The 17,178-nt window shown below is 46.7% G+C and overlaps 2 protein-coding genes across 7 annotated transcripts in view; one reads left to right on the top strand and one right to left on the bottom strand.

Annotated features, from left to right (window-relative positions):
• AVIL (advillin) overlaps positions 1-15,312 on the top strand; it is a 19,248-nt gene extending 3,936 nt beyond the window's left edge. The window contains exons 3-19 of one of the 2 annotated variants that reach the window (XM_005879056.2): positions 658-854; positions 2,266-2,374; positions 2,456-2,566; positions 2,872-3,074; positions 3,539-3,617; positions 3,705-3,803; positions 4,451-4,604; positions 4,701-4,801; positions 5,283-5,420; positions 5,521-5,679; positions 6,456-6,635; positions 7,948-8,093; positions 8,198-8,342; positions 9,818-10,006; positions 10,611-10,679; positions 11,594-11,710; positions 14,722-15,312. In XM_005879056.2, the coding sequence (XP_005879118.1) occupies positions 658-854; positions 2,266-2,374; positions 2,456-2,566; positions 2,872-3,074; positions 3,539-3,617; positions 3,705-3,803; positions 4,451-4,604; positions 4,701-4,801; positions 5,283-5,420; positions 5,521-5,679; positions 6,456-6,635; positions 7,948-8,093; positions 8,198-8,342; positions 9,818-10,006; positions 10,611-10,679; positions 11,594-11,710; positions 14,722-14,835 (2,310 nt within the window). In that variant the 3' untranslated portion in view covers positions 14,836-15,312. Of the gene's footprint in view, positions 1-657; positions 855-2,265; positions 2,375-2,455; positions 2,567-2,871; positions 3,075-3,538; positions 3,618-3,704; positions 3,804-4,450; positions 4,802-5,282; positions 5,421-5,520; positions 5,680-6,455; positions 6,636-7,947; positions 8,094-8,197; positions 8,343-9,817; positions 10,007-10,610; positions 10,680-11,593; positions 11,711-14,721 lie in introns of both variants that reach the window. The other variant, XM_014550059.1, reaches the window with a different exon arrangement.
• A 593-nt stretch (positions 15,313-15,905) lies between these two features.
• The window catches only part of TSFM (Ts translation elongation factor, mitochondrial), an 11,308-nt gene continuing 10,035 nt past the window's right edge, over positions 15,906-17,178 (bottom strand). For all 5 annotated transcript variants that reach the window (XM_005879058.2, XM_014550061.1, XM_005879059.2 and 2 more), the window contains exon 6: positions 15,906-16,497. In XM_005879058.2, the coding sequence (XP_005879120.1) occupies positions 16,091-16,497 (407 nt within the window). In that variant the 3' untranslated portion in view covers positions 15,906-16,090. The remainder of the gene's footprint in view (positions 16,498-17,178) is intronic.

The raw sequence follows: 17,178 nt of genomic DNA, 5'->3' as shown, positions 1-17,178 counted from the left end.
CCCACACGCTTCTCCCTAGAGCCAGGCTCCGCAGAGGAGAGACCTGACGATGCTATTCAGATCCCTGGTGTCGATCTTGATTCTTCCTCAATGTTATACAGGACAGGCCTACAATTTGACCTTAAAGGCCGTTCTTAGGTGGGAGTTTTCAATTTTGCATCAGAGGGTGGGGGTGGGGCCCTCAGTCTGAACTTAGATAAGTCACTCACAAACAGCACATCCTGGGGAGGGGGCAGCCCCCAGATTACAGCGGTGTGGAAGAAGGCCAGATAAATGCAGGCCTCGAGTGCTCATTCTAGTTGAGGAAACAACATCCCACATGAATAGTGCTGACAGCCACAAGATGGACAGATCAGCACTGTGCCAGCTCCGTAAGTTCAGGGGAATGGAGGAGCCACAAGGTAAGTCTGCATTCCAAGTTGGAAAAGGTCCCTGTTGCACTCCATTTATTTGAGAACAATAAGCTGTCAACTTTTCCCAAACATGGAGAGGAACTGGGGCTGCCTGAGCTTGAGCCACACTGTAGGTCCACATAGGGGCCACTGCAGGGAGGGAGAGGTCTGGAGCCACTGTATGCTGCGTTCTCCCCATGCCAGTGGGGCAGCAGCAAAGGGGAGGCGAGCTGGTCCCTGACCTATCTCTCTGGCTGCATCCCAGACCCGGAGAGTGGGCAGTCTCCTCTCCCAGGACATCCACTTCTGGATCGGGAAGGACTCCTCCCAGGATGAGCAGAGCTGCGCAGCCATCTACGCCACACAGCTGGATGACTACCTGGGGGGCAGCCCCGTGCAGCACCGAGAGGTCCAGCACCATGAGTCCGACACCTTCCGCGGCTACTTCAAGCAGGGTATCATGTGAGTAGTTACGGATGAGCCAGGGAAAAATGGCAGTTTACCAAAAAGGAAACCCAAAGGACCAATAAGTACATGAAGAAAGTAATCAGAGAAATGTAAATCCAAACAAAGCTTATAATTTCCACTACTCGAGTAGCACAAATCTGAGAGCTGGGCGGTGCAAGCGCTGGCGAGATTGTGGGGAAATAGGAGCCCTTGTGCCTTGCTGGTGGGAGGGAGGGCTGGCACAGCATTTCAAAGAGTAATCTGCCTGAGGCAAATCCCATTCTGGGTGTATAATTCAAAGGAATTCTCACATACCCAGTTCCATAAAGGCACATGAACCAGGATGTTCACAGCAGTTATCATTAGTGATGGCAGAAGCTGTAGAAAATGTAGAAGCCAAAAAAAAAAAAAAAAAAAGAAAGAAAATGTAGAAGCCCATCACTGGGAGACTGGACAAGAAAAATACTCCATGACACTAAGGAGTACTATGCAGGAGCCAGAAGCAACGGATTAGATACATACCTAACATGGACAGAGCTTAAAATCAGGGTGCTTTAGTGAACACAGTAAGAAACAGCCTTGAGCTATGTAACAGAATGCCAATTTGTTTTTTAAAAAAACCACATGCACACAAAACAACAGGCCGCATTTCACCAGAATAAAAATAAATCCATGTTAAACTGTTAGAATGGTTGCCCATGGTGGGGTGAAGACTGGGAGTAGGGTATGCAGATAAGAGAGAATACGTAAATACCTAAAACGAGAGGGTTCTGGTACTGCTCCATGAACTAATGAGTTTGATTAACTCAAAACTTTGCACTCAAGATTAAAACAAAAAGAAATTCCAATGAGCTCAAGAATTCTGAGGCTGGTCCAAGGCCAGCTTCGTGCAGATTGGCAGTTCCCACTGAGGACCTGCTGGGCACAGGGCAACACACTGTCACCAGGAACCTGGTATGGAGGCTGGGTTGGGTGAGTGCCGGGGCAGGAGAACTGATTCCAGGAGGGAGTTGGTCCTCAGGCCATGGTGTCATCGATGCTTCTGCTGCTGCCCAGCTTGTGCCCCTCTCCCTGCCACACACTGATATTCACACAGTTCCCAGCACAAAACAAGCTCTTTCATGCTATGGGGTCTTCATTACCAATGTTCCCTCTGTTTTGAACACTAGTTCCTTGTTGTTGGTTCCTATTCCTTTAATGCTCAGCTGGACTGTTACACCTTCTGAGAAGACTGCCTGACCACTCTGTCAAAGTCTGTCACTGTGTCTACTTCTGTGGCAGCGATTACTCCCATGTAGGTTTACTTTGCTTATTTACTGTTGTCACCCACATAGGCAGAAACCGCATCTGTGTAATTCACCACTGTCTCCCCGGTACCTAACACATAGCAGGTGCTCAATCAATAACTTAATGGATGTTCCCTTAGCTACAAGAGGGGGGGTGTGGCCTCTGGGATGAAGCATGTGGAGACCAACACCTATGACGTGGAGCGGCTGTTACACGTGAAGGGGAAGAGAAACATCAGGGCCACGGAGGTAAGTCCTCCCACTCTTTCTGGGCCCAGGGCCTCTCTACCTGATGCCTAAGGATTCCTCTTGAATAATGTCTACCTCCAGGTGGAAATGAGCTGGGACAGTTTTAACCGAGGTGATGTCTTCTTGCTGGACCTTGGGAAGGTTATCATCCAATGGAATGGTCCAGAGAGCAACAGCGGGGAGCGTCTGAAGGTACAGCTCTTTCCAGTCTTCCTGCTCTCCTCTCCCTCAGGCCTGCTCATAGAGCGTGGCTCTCTCAGGTGCCTTTTCCTTCTTCCTTCCTTGCTGGCTCTTCCCTGGGATTCAAGGCGGACCCCTGCCTTGGAGTAGAGTCTGTTTTAGAAAGAGACCATGTGTGTGTGTCTGTGACTCACCCCTGGGCTCCTCAGCATCAGAGTAACTCCTGTCTGGGACCTAGGCTGCTCCTCCCAAAGCCATTGGGCAGAGATGGGGGGAGGGGCAGAGAAGCTAAGTGCTTCCATGGGTTTCCTTGACAGGCTATGCTTCTGGCAAAGGATATTCGGGACAGGGAGCGAGGGGGCCGTGCTGAAATAGGAGTGATCGAGGGAGACAAGGAGGCAGCAAGCCCAGAGCTGATGAAGGTCCTTCAGGACACCCTCGGCCGACGTTCTATTATCAAGCCTGCAGTCCCAGATGAGATCATAGATCAGCAGCAGAAATCAAATATCATGTTATATCAGTGAGTAGCTAAACCTGGCTGCTGGCTGGAAGCTGGGGCAGGGGGAGGGTGTCCCCTGAAAGACTAGGGGATACTTCTGCTTGGCTCCTCATTTTGGGTGCAGGAGTCTGGCTTCCTTTTAGTCTTTTTCCCATGCAGCTTCTAGAAAGAGCTTGCTGATCCGACTCAAGGAGGCAGCTACCATCTGTCCTTGTCAGCAACTCTTCCTGGTCTCTTGGGGAAACTGTTCCTTTACTCTGGTCTATACCTGCGCAGGGATGTGACGGGGTGTCTGGAGAGAGATGCACAAGTCTCCGCTGGAGAACTGAGTCCCTCACATTCCTGTCTGCATTCACGCCACGCCTGTCATAGGAAGTCAAACTCTCCCCAGAAACTCCGCATTAAAACAAAGCCAGGAAAATACCTAACCACTACAAGATGCTTTGCAGAAGAGAAGGCGCAGGCTAACCTCTCCCTTTCTCCAGTGTCTCAGACTCAGCTGGGCAGCTGGTGGTCAGAGAGGTAGCGACGAGGCCGCTGGTCCAGGACCTACTGAACCATGATGTAAGCAGAGCTGGTGTGGGGTGGCCAGACCTGGCCTCAGTGGAGGCCCTGGGAAAGAGTAACCACCTTTGTCCCTGACTGCTTCAGGACTGCTACATCCTGGACCACAGCGGAACCAAGATCTACGTGTGGAAAGGAAGAGGAGCCACAAAGGCTGAGAAGCAGATGGCCATGTCTAAGGCCCTGGTAGGAGCTACAGATGCACACCATTGTCCAAAAAATTCTGTCAGTAACACTTCAGCTGAGCTCAGAGAGCCACACCAGGCCCTGAGCAAAGCACACTGCAGTTACATACATGGACTTCGAAGTCAGGCAAACTGGGATTCAAATCTAGGTTCAATGCCATCCCCTGGGTTGTTGTGAGGATTAAATAATATCTGTTAAGGTATTCAGAACAGTACCTGGTACACAGTGGGTCAATAAAAGGTGGCTGTTACTATTGAAGGGGACAGATAGCACGTACCAAGGGTAATGGCCCTGTCCTCCAGGAGCGTATGATATTGTGCAGACCCCGCAGATGGACTCACAGAGCAATAAATGGGCAAATGAATGTGAGACAGAGTCAGTATTCTCCATGAGTGTTCAAAGAACAGAAAATAAGAATAATAATCATGACAGGCCAATAAACAGATGATAAATGTTCCACTCAGTCCTTTCCTTGAGTTAGGTACATTTGTCCTAGACAGAAATGAGTAGAATTTGACTCTGACTCCCAGAAGGGAATAAGGGAGCAATCCTACCAACTGGCTTCAAAGGGGTGAATGACCGGTCAGCAAAGGACTCGGTGCATTCCCTGACTGACCTGCTTTTCGGGGGGTGCGGGGTATCTACAGAACTTCATCAAGATGAAGGGCTACCCCAGCAGCACCAATGTGGAGACCGTCAACGATGGTGCCGAGTCAGCCATGTTCAAGCAGCTGTTCCAGAAGTGGTCCGTGAAGGAGCAGACCGTGGGCCTGGGGAGAACGTTCGGCGTTGGTAAAATCGGTAAGATCGCCTCAGACCGTCTTCCTACTGAGACTGTAGGAAGACAGGCATGGATGATCTTCACTCACTCGGCTTCTCCCAACCCCTTCTCTGCAGCTAAAGTTTTCCAGGATAAATTTGATGTGACTCTGCTGCACTCCAAACCAGAGGTAGCTGCCCAGGAAAGAATGGTGGATGACGGCAATGGAAAAATCGAGGTAAGCCTAACGATTCCCACCTCAGTGCAGGCAGGCAGCTCTGGCCCTCCTGGCTATTCTGCTGTAGAGGAGGGGGCAGGTGATTTTGTGTCTGCTTTGCTTTCCTTTTCATCTCCGGTGCCTAGGAGTATTCTCTCCAAGGTGTCTGAGTCTGCAGTTTTCCCACAATTCTTCAGGGAAGTGAAAGGCAGATACCCTAGTGAGCTATCAGTAACTCACCTGGCAGAACTATTCAAATCACCTCTGAGCTGACAGGAGGTGCCTGACCAGGGACAATCCAGTTCTCCTCCAGATTCAAATCATGCAAATGTGATAAGGCCTTGCCACTGGGAAAGCAGCCCCAGAGGGGGCAGGGGACTTTGAGTGGCAGATGTTAGTGCCTTACCTGAGGATTCTCTGCTAAGCACCGCCCGTTCCCTTCAGGCAGCTGTCTCTTCAAATAGGACCCCATCTCTGGGGAACTGTCTCCTTCTGTGCCCAGGTCTGGAGAATTGAAAACCTGGGGTTGGTCCCCGTGGAGCATCAGTGGCACGGCTTCTTCTATGGAGGAGACTGCTATCTGGTTCTCTACACATTCGAGGTTTACGCGAAGCCACATTACATCTTGTACATCTGGCAGGTAGGCCTGGGCAGGCTCTCAGCTTTCAGAGATGGTGCTTCCTCTGGCCACTAGGCTGGGGCAAGGGCAGCAGCAGCCATTTCTCCCGTCACCGCTGCAGGGCCGCCACGCCTCACAGGACGAGCTGGCAGCCTCGGCATTCCAGGCGGTGGAGGTGGATCGGAAGTTTGATGGGGCCCCTGTGCAGGTCCGGGTTACCATGGGGAAGGAGCCACGCCACTTCATGGCCATCTTCAAAGGAAAGCTGGTTATCTTTGAGGTGAGAGCCCTCAGATAAAGTTACACCATGAGCCAGAATGCTCCGAACTAACAAGTAGGGGCTACGGTAGAGAAGAGGGGTGGGGAGCAGGTCTTGGGGTAGCCATGGACAAGAAGGGGTTAATCTCTCTAAGACACTGAAGTGAATCCCAACTGCCTAGGTCTTCAAGTCCAAACCACTGCCTAATTCATGCTCACGGTCTTTCATAATCTGACCCAGATTACCCGTGTAGGTGCGCTACCCTCACTCCCTAACCTACACGCTCCACTCGTCAGGTGGGTCTCCTCACAGGGCCGCACATGTGCCATATCACACTCCCTATCAACCTTTCCCACCGAATGTCCTTCAGATTCAAGTCCTACTTCTTCCATGAAGCCCCTGGCTGAAGCACTACCAAAAATGTATAATGGCACATGCTTGATATACACAAGTCTGTGGTCAAGTCCTAGTCTTGCCATTTATTAGCCAGGTTTCTAAGCCTCAGTTTCCCCATCTGTACTATGGGATGATAGCTTCACAGAGTTATTTGGAGGATCAATGAAATGATGTAGGTAAGGCACCAGCCACAAAGCCTCCATATAACAGAGGTCTTAGGATGAAAGCTAACATTATTGGTACCATAACTCCAGGTCACCCCCACCTCTCCCAGTTAGCCTACAAGCTCCTCAGAGGCAAATATGGTGTCAAATACATCCATGTTCTCCTCTACAGCTAGCCCAGTGCTCTCTCCCATGGTTCACCTCAAATCCAGACTGTGCTTTTCTCCTTCTCTCTAGGGTGGGACTTCCAGGAAGGGAAATGCCGAGCCCGACCCTCCAGTAAGGCTCTTCCAAATTCAAGGAAATGACAAATCCAACACCAAAGCAGTGGAGGTGCCAGCCTTCGCCTCCTCCCTGAACTCCAATGACGTCTTTCTGCTGCGGACCCAGGCAGAGCACTACCTGTGGTACGGCAAGGTAAGATGGCTGGGCTCAGTGATCATACCAGCCCTGTGCCCACCCTCCTGTCAGCAAAGCTGGAAGAGTTCACAGAAAGATGAACCTTTTTCCTAAAGGGTCTTCAAAGGGACTGCCAACATTCCCCACAATTAGGCCTCCAATTAGAAAGTCAATGACCGTCCTCGTCCTGCCCATACCCGGAGACACTCCATAAACTTCAAAATAACACGATCTTTGCACACCAGTTTGGTGGATTACAATAAGACAGGCATTACCACTGAACAATAACACGAAAAATGTGATTTTTGTCCATTCAGACTGCATCTGCATTAAAAAGAACTAAGTTGTTTTACAAAAGAGAATTGAACAGGAAAAGATGCTCAACATCATTAGTCATTAGGGAAATGCAAGTGGAAACCCAATGAGATACACACTTATTAGAATGACTAAAAAAACTGAGAATATCAAGTGCAGATGAGGATGTTTCTTATAAAACATACACTTATCATACAATCCAACAATCCCACTTCTGGGCATTTAACCATGTGAAATAAAACAGTCTTCACACAAAGACCCATATACAAATGTTTATAGCACATAGCACCTTTATTCACAATCACCAGAAACTGAAAGCATCTCCACTGGAGAATGGATAAACAGTATCACATCCATACAATGGAATACTACTCAGCAACACAGAGAGTGAGTGTCGAATACCCACAACTACAAGGATGAGACTAAGTGAAAGCAGCCAGACTCAAGGACTACATAGTGTGTGATTCCATTTCTGACCTCTGGAAAAGGCAAAACTAGTGTGATGGAGAGCAGAACAGTGGTTGCCAGAGGTTAAGGATGGGAAGAGTTGGATACAAAGGGATAGTCTGGGCGAATCTTTGGCTGGGGCAAGGCAACTGTTCTGATTCTTTGTTGTGGTGGTAACTCGATTCAATGCATTTGTCAAGACTCATAAAACCACATGCCAAAAAGAGTGAATTTTTGTGTATGTAATTTTAAAAATAAGTTTAAATTTTTCTCTTAAAAAAATATTAAAAGTAGGTGGTAAAATTCCAACTGAAACCAAAACAAAGGTGACTCTTGTCAACATCCATGTGGTTTCAGAGTCCAGTTTTGTTCTTTGCCACCACAGTGTTTTCCTCCCCCCACCACAGCCCCTTCCCAGCACTAGAACAAACCTATTCCCCCGTCCCAAAGTACTATGGCTTGGTTGCTGATCCTAGCTACACTAAGCTATTAAGTCTCAGAAGCTTTTTTTCTACATCAATGTGCTCATGTGCAACTAACATCTGTGTTCTCCTCACCCCACTCTCAGGGGTCTAGTGGGGATGAGCGGGCAATGGCTAAGGAGCTGGCCGGGATTCTCTGTAATGGCACTGAGGACACTGTGGCCGAGGGCCAGGAGACCCCGGAGTTCTGGGACCTGTTGGGAGGGAAAACTCCCTATGCCAGTCACAAAAGGTATGGGACCACAGCATCCCCTCCTCTTGGCTCCCCCTGCCTCCCAGGCTTGTGAACTGCACATGATTTCTAAGCTCAGTTCCTCCAAATGGACTGTATTGCAGACTACAGCAGGAAATCCTGGATGTCCAGCCCCGTCTCTTTGAATGTTCCAATAAGACTGGCCGGTTCATTGTCACTGAGATCACAGAATTCACCCAGGATGACCTGAACCCAAGTGATGTGATGCTCCTGGATACCTGGGACCAGGTAAGACACAGCCAGAGTGCTTGGAACAAAAGACAGAGATCCTCACAGTTTGGGCTATTTTTATGTAGTAACTCCCCTGCCAGAATAAACCCAGAGTAACCCTGGACCATCCCCAAGTCAATCAAACAATTGTCAGTGGTGACCAATAACAGAGCCTGCTTTTTACCAGAGTTGAAAAGAACAGAATGTTGTTTAAAACTCACCATCCTGGGAACTCTCCCACCTTGCTCTGGAAAAATCAGGCCATCCTATCTGTCATCAGGCACTTCTTTCTCTCAGGATCAATAGCAGCAGGTTCCACACCCAGATATGGGCCTTTGAGGAACAAAGGGGTATCTCCAAGGCAACCTCCCCTGACATCCCATTTTCCTCAGTTTGGCCCAGCAAACATGCTCAGCACCTCCTCTGTTCTAGTCACGGAGCGAGGTGTGATGTCACCGAGGTGAGGAGTGCCATCCTGCTCTGCGACTTCACAGGCTGATGGGGGTGGGGACGTAGGAGCATCATTTACTATGATGGAGGTGCATAAAAGGTGCCACGGGAGCACAGATTAGGGGCACTCACACAGTTTAGCAGCTCAGAGCTGACATCCTGGAGGAGACGGCTCCCGACTGAGTCTCCAAGGATAAATAGGCATTAATCAGGTAAAGAGGGCACTCTGGGCACAGGAAATAGCACAGGTACAAGCAAGGCACAAAGTATTCTAGTGCACATGGAACTACGGAAGAAAAATATTATCAGAACATAAGATAGAGCTAAAGAGCACCCTGGAGATGCAGCTGAGGAAGTAGGTATGGACCTTACCTACTATGTGAAAAAGTTTGAGATTTATCCTGGAAAGCTACTGAAATTTAAGCAGGTGAGTAGCAAGGTCGGACTGCACTTTAATAAAAGCATTCCAGCAAGTGTAGGAGAGGAGGGATGGGGGTGAGCACAAAAGAAGACTATGCTGAGAGTAGTCTATTGTTAGAGTCCAGTTAAGTGCTGCTGCGTGGGCCCACATAGGAGCAATGGAGTGGAGATGCAGAGATGGTGACAGATTTGATAAATCCAGAGAAGGGAAACTGGCTGACCTGAGCAACTCACTGGATATGGGGCATTTAGGATGAATCCCAGGTCACGGCCTTAAAAATGACTGGGTGGACGCCATTCACCAAGAATGGAGACACAGGCCAAAGTTTAGAAAAGAGCTACATTTTGGGGTGTTATATTTGAGGTGCTTGAAGACAGCCAAGAGGAGGTGTTTTGCAAGAAGTTGGATTCAGGAAGTTGAAGTTCAGAGAAAGAGCTCAGGTCTGGAGATGTACATATGGGAGGTACACATGGCAATTAACATCACAAATCAACTGATTCTGAGAAAAGCTCTCTGCTGAGGCTGTGAATAGCTGAGGGGGAAAGAGAGGGCAGTGTTTATGATCTAGTACACGGTACCTGTTATGAGCACATTAACTAATATTCAATCTCTACCATAACAGGTGTTCTTGTGGATTGGGGCTGAGGCCAATGCCATAGAGAAGGAGAGCGCTCTGGCTACAGCCCAGGAGTACCTGCACACTCACCCTAGTGGCCGAGACACTGACACACCGATCCTGATCGTCAAGCAGGGGTTCGAGCTTCCCATCTTCACAGGCTGGTTCTTGGCCTGGGACTCTCACATTTGGAGTGTAAGAACAGAGAACGGGGAGGCGTTCTTAATGTCAGGGAGCTCAGCATTAATAGCTCAGTGGGACAGTGGGGTACTCAAGGGCTGAGTAAATCCAAGTCCACACTTCTCTTACTCCCTGTCCCCCGTTTTTTACTTCTCTTTCCCACCCTCCACAGCACGAAGTCCAGTTAGAGAATTCACAGCTTAGTTCAGGAATAAGCAGCATGTAGAAGTAATAATGTTTAGAAAGTATACCCACACACCTGTTTTTTAGCTTTACAACCATCCTGACAGCCACTGTAAACATGGTTTCCCATGTTACAGATGGGAAGCTTAGAGGAGAAATTATTTGTCTGAAGACACAATTAACCAGGTTTTCTGACTCCTAGTCAACTGCTGTCTTAAGTCTTATACGGAGGATTGAGGGACCACCAGCAAAGAATGCATATGTTTCATACCTTCCAATCCTGCATGGGCCCAGAAGGGATTTTCATTTTTGCTCATCCCTGAAATGTCCTGGGATTCTCTGGCATTTTTGCTTTTCTCAAGGGTTCAGATTAGGCCTGAGATGGCCATCCCTATATGCAGCACTTCATCCTATGTTTTCTATCTCTTCCTTTCAGGCAGGGAAATCCTATGAACAGTTAAAAGAAGAGCTGGGAGACACTGCTGCCATCACGAGAATCACTGCTGTGAGTTTCTTGGAGGAGCAAGTCACACAGGCAACCAGAGCCAAAGAGAAACAGCAAGTGCTACAGACGTCACAGGGTGACCCCTGTCATGTCCTCTCAGTATCACTCAAGTCGTCTGTTCTGATATGAAGACTGTTTCAATGAATAGAAAAGCAGGTCTCAGAGCCAAGTTCCTTAGTTTACCACCTTCCAGAATTTAGAACAGACTTGCTGTTTTTAAAAAGCCACAAAAACTAATTTTGGTATTCAACTCTGTCATTCAGGACAGATTAAATTTATTGACAGCATTTCTCAGAAGTAGTAAGTTTCTAACCCAAATGATATGTTTATCAGTTCCTGACAGTAGAATCCATAGAAATTCAGGTCATTACCCCTATTTTAATGACTAAAAGAAGTGGAGCCTCTGCCAGGAATTCAACAGCAATTTAACATCAGGATGAGTTGGACAGCACCAGCTGTCCAAACCAACTGGCAACTATGTCCTCTGTGCTCTACAAACTCAAGATTCCAAAGCTAATGGTGATGTCGCATCTTTAAAATGTATTTAAGGAAAGTATGACTTCAACTGAAGTCACTTAAAGCCTGGAAATGCAGAGCCTAAGTTAAGTGCCAAGAGAAGGGATGCAATCACAATATTTAATGAGATTTAAGCACAGCACTGATGCCAAACTGGCTACACAGGATTTACCTTATATTTATTCAATCAGCTTTCCCAAGGACCCCAAAGTCTGAATATTTTGGATTCCCTGACGATTCTGACATGCAGCCAGGTTTGGGGACAACTGTTGTAAAAGCTAATTACAAAGAGTGAAGTGGTATAAACCAAAATTTTAATGTTATACACACAGACCTTCGATTGCACAAACCTGAACAGTTTTTTACCGTGTGTCTCCGTTTTCATCTATTTTACCTAGGACATGAGGAATACAACCCTCTCCCTGAATTCTGAGATAAAATATTACCCTATAGAAGTTCTACTGAAAAATCAGAATCAAGAGTTGCCTGAGGATGTGGACCCTGCCAAAAAGGAGGTGAGTCGCTGAAGGAGCTGTGTCTGATGCAAGTGCAGCTCTCCAGGAGTAAAGTGCCTGTCTCCATACACGGCCTAGGACACTTCTGGAACACTGTAAGCACTCAGACATTTGAGCTACCAGTATCTCAAAAACCCAGGGCTCTTTCTTTCTTTCTTTTATTTTATTATTATTAACCAAAGAATATACTTTATTCAGATACCCTCAGTTTTTCTCCATTGTCCATTTTGTTTCAGGATCTTATCCAGGACATCCTGTTACACTGAGCAGTATTGTTTCCTTAGGCCAGTGGCCGGCAAACTCATTAGTCAACAAAGCCAAATATCCACAGTACAGCTGAAATTTCTTTTGAGAGCCAAATTTTTTAAACTTAAACTATATAGGTAGGTACACTGTTATTAACTTAATTAGGGTACTCCTAAGGCTTAGGAAGAGCCACACTCAAGGAGCCAAAGAGCCGAATGTGGCTCGCGAGCCGCAGTTTGCTGACCACGGCCTTAGGCTATTCTTTTTTTTTTTTTTAATTGTATTTTATTGATTTTTTACAGAGAGGAGGGGAGAGGGATAGAGAGTTAGAAACATCAATGAGAGAGAAACATCGATTCAGCTGCCTCCTGCACACTCCCTACTGGGGATGTGCCCGCAACCAAGGTACATGCCCTTGACCAGAATCGAACCTGGGACCCTTCAGTCCGCAGGCTGACGCTCTATCCACTGAGCCAAACTGGTAGGGCTCCTTAGGCTATTCTTGGTTGTCATAGTTCCTCCAACTTTGTCTTTGATGACTCTTAGTATCCTGTGCCTTCTGTAACAAATTACATCATACAATGTCCTTAGGTTTTTAGACACATCCACAAAGAAATGGCTGCAGCTTAAGTTCCAGTTTAGGCAAATAGCTGGCTGGTGTGGCTCAGCTGGTTAGAGCATCATCCTGTACACCAAAAGGTGGGGGGTTAAATTCCCAGTCAGGGCACATAACTAGGTTGTGGGTTTGATCCCGTGGGGATGTGCACTGGGGGCAACCGATCAATGTTTCTCTCTCTCTCTCCCCCACTCCCTCGTTCTCTCGCGTCCTCTCACTCTTGCTCTCCCTGAGGGGCACACATTACCAGCCATCCCGTCCCCTTCGTGGTCACCACAGCCACCACCACCAAACAACTGACACTAATAAGTAACTATTCATCCCCACTGACTCCATTGCTTGCTGCCAGCCGCCTGCCGCCCTACTGGGCTCTTTCTTTCTTTTATTTTCTTTCTTCTCTCTCTCTCTCTCTTTTTTTTTTTTTTTTTTTGGTTAATCCTCACCAGAGGATATGTTTCCATTGATTTTTAGAGAGTGAAAGGGAGGGGGAGAGACACACAGAGAGAAAATCGATGTGAGAGAGTTACATCAATTGGCACGTAGACCGATCAGAGCTGAAGGATGCCCTTGACCTGAATCGAACTTGGGACACTTCAGTCCGAGGGCCAAACTGGTTAGGGCTCCAGGGCTCTTCCTTGATATGTTTTTCTCACCTCCCACGTCAATCCATCAGCTAGCCTCTGTCCACTGCTCTCCACCTCTCTGCTGCCAGTCTGGACCAGCCATCATGGCCTACTACAATAGTCCCCCAACTGGTCCCTACACCATTCCTACAATCTGTTCCCCACCTAACAACCAATGAGCTATTGAAACAGATGACACTGTTCTACTTAAAGCACTTGAATGGCTTCCTACTGCACATACAAAAGAAACCGAAGTCCTTTCCATGGCATCCAAGGCCCTAACCCAATCTGCCCCCTCCCCCCTCTGATTTAATCCCACACACCAGTACCCTCTTCACTTAGCCCCCTTCAGCCAGTAGCTGCTTTTCTTCTAACATGTTCATTCCAGCCTTTGAGCCTCTACACTTGCTATTGCTCCTGCCAGAAAAAAAGTAAGTCAACGCCTCATTATTTAGGTCTCAGCTCCAATATCACGTCCCCAAGAAGGCCATCCCTGACTACCCTACCTAACACTGCTTACCTCACCCCCTCCAGTCCCTTTATACTGTGTATTGTCTGTCTCCCCCTCTAGTAGTATCCTTAAGAGCAAGGGCCTTATCTGTCTTGTTCACCATCACATTCACGTCCCTTCTCAGCTTTTCACCACCTAAAACAGTACTCGACAAATAGCAGACACTTCTTTAGTTCTGGTTAAATGGATTAACATCCTCATGTGGAATGAATTACTCTCCCCCTTGAAGGATTTGATTTGGGAAAAGTCTCTAGATTTTCCACCACATCTTATCTAACCAACTCCTGAGTACTAGACGACAGCTTTCTTAAAAGCACAGGTCATATATTAATAATGTTACTTGGATGGGAAATACTCATTAAACACCAATAAATAAATGTTAGGAAAATTTTATGCTCTCAACAAGATCCACCTGATCTTGTATTTGAAAATGTCTGGGCCCTGGCGTGGTGGTTCAGTTGATTAGAGTATCATCCCCATACACCAAGATTTTGGGTTCAATCCCCAGTCAGGGCACATACAAGAATCAACCAATGCATAAATAAGTGGAATAACGAATTGATGTTTCTCTCTCCTCTCTCACTCTCTCTCTCTCTCTCCCCCCTCCCCCCTTCCTTTCTCTCTAAAATCAATTTTTTTAAAAAGTCTGGATAAAAATGACAGATATGGGCATAAAGCAAAGAAAACTATTACTCCATTTAGTTCTCCATGTAGCCAAAACCTAATGTCTAGAAATCATACATAATATATAACCCATTTCTTGTCCCTCTGGCAAGAAACTGGTGCCAGGTGACTCCGTGAGAGAAGTGAACCTAATCAGTTCTTCCACAGGCCAAGATGGGACTCTGCAACCTGAAGAACTCTCCAATGAATAATTTAAGTCTATTACCGAATTTCTAAAATCCAGTCTCCTTCCCCTTCAAGGTCCTGTCCCTCTTAGCCCCACTCTCCCAAACTGTTGGCACTGATAGGTGCCATGCTTCCTTTTAACCGGAAACTTTCTTTTCTTTCTTAGAATTACCTCTCTGAACAGGACTTTGTTTCTGTGTTTGGCATCACAAGAGGGCAATTTGCTGCTCTGCCTGGCTGGAAACAGCTCCAAATGAAGAAAGAAAAGGGGCTTTTCTAAACCAAGCAAGCATAGACATACTGCAAGAGCACAGAAGAGAACAGATAGTGCCAGTATCAGGAAAGAATTTATCTACCAATTGTTGCCTAACATTCAGCTACTTCATTTAGATAAAACAGGGTCTGCAAATCACAGCATGTTCTCCATTTTTCTCATCCCTGCATTCCTTAGTTGTTATATACTCACTTTTTAATTTTTGTGGCCTTCTGGCTAAAGCCTCAGCGGAAAGCACTAAAACTACATGAGTCTGGAGAAGCCAAAAGTAATACAACAACAAAAAAACAGCAACTAAGCTTAAAGTGTTTAGGCAGAAACCTAAGTTTGTCTCCAATTTTAAGATCAGTATTTCCAAAACCAATTTAACCCACAAATCATTGAAGTTAATTACATGTATATCCCAAAGCCAAAATCCAAATGCCCAGATCTGTATGTGCCAGAGCTTTTAACTTTTCAAATAAAGATACCTATATGAGCAAATGCGAGTTCTGTTCAGTATTATGGTTTTGCCCATTCTAGTGATTACCTGATGTATTGCTGGGAGAAATGTCTCAGGATGAGGGAAGTACAGAGGCACTGTTGGGTGAGCTCTCTAGTTCACTGGACCACTGTGATTCCTGTTTTTGGCACAAGAATGCCAAAATCTGCCGTACAGCTGTCCAGGAAAACCCCATTATCCAGCAGAAAACTAGGGCCATGTGTTATTAATTTCAGTAATGAGACCAGAACCAGTGTGAATACCACCAGAGAGCCTTCAAAGCACACTACAGACATCAACAAATGAACCACATTTTCCAGACAACTCTAGGTTTGAGTCAACAATTCCAAAAGAACCCATGTGGCAGGAGTAATGTCACTGGGAAGTTCCAGGATGCAAGCATGGTGCAAAGCATCGAAGAGACTTCCATGTCAGAGAAGAAGTAAGATAGGATGAGTGAGAAGTTTTAGGGACACCATAATAAACCTACGAAGGGAGCACGTGGATGCCTATTTTCCCAGAGACTGTCAATAAGGCCCACTTGTTGTTTTCTAAGACACACAAAAGCTGAACCCAGCATTACGCAAACAAGGAAAAGATTCTACTCTCTTTATTATATAACAATTTTATTTAATAACTTTACTCATGATGTATAATTTCATTACAAACACAAATGAAAAACAAATCCTGGGTTTGAAGAGGCTTAGAAAATAACTGCTTTTTGTAATAAAGCCCAGAACTAAGAACAAATGTTTCCTCCTGACCTAAAGTCTCTGGAACCTATTCAGCCTCTGCTGCCTCTCCCTCTTCGCCACATTCAAACCGCACAAAGTCTACCACAGACACTCCCTGGGGCTGCACATACTGTCCCAATGTGATAGAGGGATCCAGCAAGTACGGCTGGGACAGCATCTTGGTTTCTGTCTCTCCCCCAGGCTCATCGTCCAGGGAGCCAACAGAGAGAGGGGCCATGCCTACCACATGCTGCCCAAGGCGGCGGCCAAGTTCTTCAAGGTTTGCTTTCCACTCAGATATCTCGCAGATGACCAGGGCCCCGTACTTCCCCAGCACCAGGTTGTGGAGTGAGGGACTGTGCATTGTTCCATGGACATAAGAGCCAACATAGAACCCATTTGGCACCTTCACCCATGCAGCTCGTTTAAGAGTCATGTTTTCTCCCAGTTTCCCTATAAAAAAGCAAAAACAAAAAACACGCTTCCAGAATATGATGCCTGTCGTAGTACCAAATACACAAAGAGGTGGCCAAATTTGGGAGACAGTCTTTGGCATTTATACTGTGGATATGCTGTAAGATGGAGCTATCATTTTCAGTTTAAAGAGGAAAAGGTGTGTACAGGGAGGAGACAGAGAAAACAGAGAGCACCTTTATGGAGCGCCAACTATGTGCCAGGCAGGCTAAATTTAAAAGCATAGGCTATGCCCTGGCCAGTGTGCTCAATGGTTAGAGCATCGGCCCGCACACTGAAGAATCTCTGGGTTTGATTCGGGTCAAGGAGACACACCTGGTTTGCAGGTTTGACCCCCCAGCCCCAGTTGGGGTGCATGCGTGAGGCAACCAATCGATGTGTCTCTTTCACATCTACGTTTCTCTTTCTTCTCCCCCCTCCCTCCCTCGCTCCTTCCCTCCCTCCCACTCTCTCTAAAATTCAATGAAAAAAATATCCTCCAGTATTTACAAATAAAAATAAAAACTTAAAAAATAAGCTATGGCCCTAACCCAGGGGTGGACAAACTTTAGGGCCACAATGGGTTCTTAAACTGGACCGGAGGGCCGGAACAAAAGCATGGATGGAGTGTTTGTGTGAACTAATAAAAATTCAAAGTAAACATCATTACATAAAAGGGTA

The sequence above is a fragment of the Myotis brandtii genome, unplaced genomic scaffold (assembly GCF_000412655.1).
Source record: "Myotis brandtii unplaced genomic scaffold, ASM41265v1 scaffold581, whole genome shotgun sequence".
In the NCBI taxonomy this organism is placed as follows: Eukaryota; Metazoa; Chordata; class Mammalia; order Chiroptera; family Vespertilionidae; genus Myotis; species Myotis brandtii.
The sequence above is the reverse complement of the archived record's forward strand: the minus strand, read 5'-3'. Positions and strand labels throughout refer to the sequence as shown.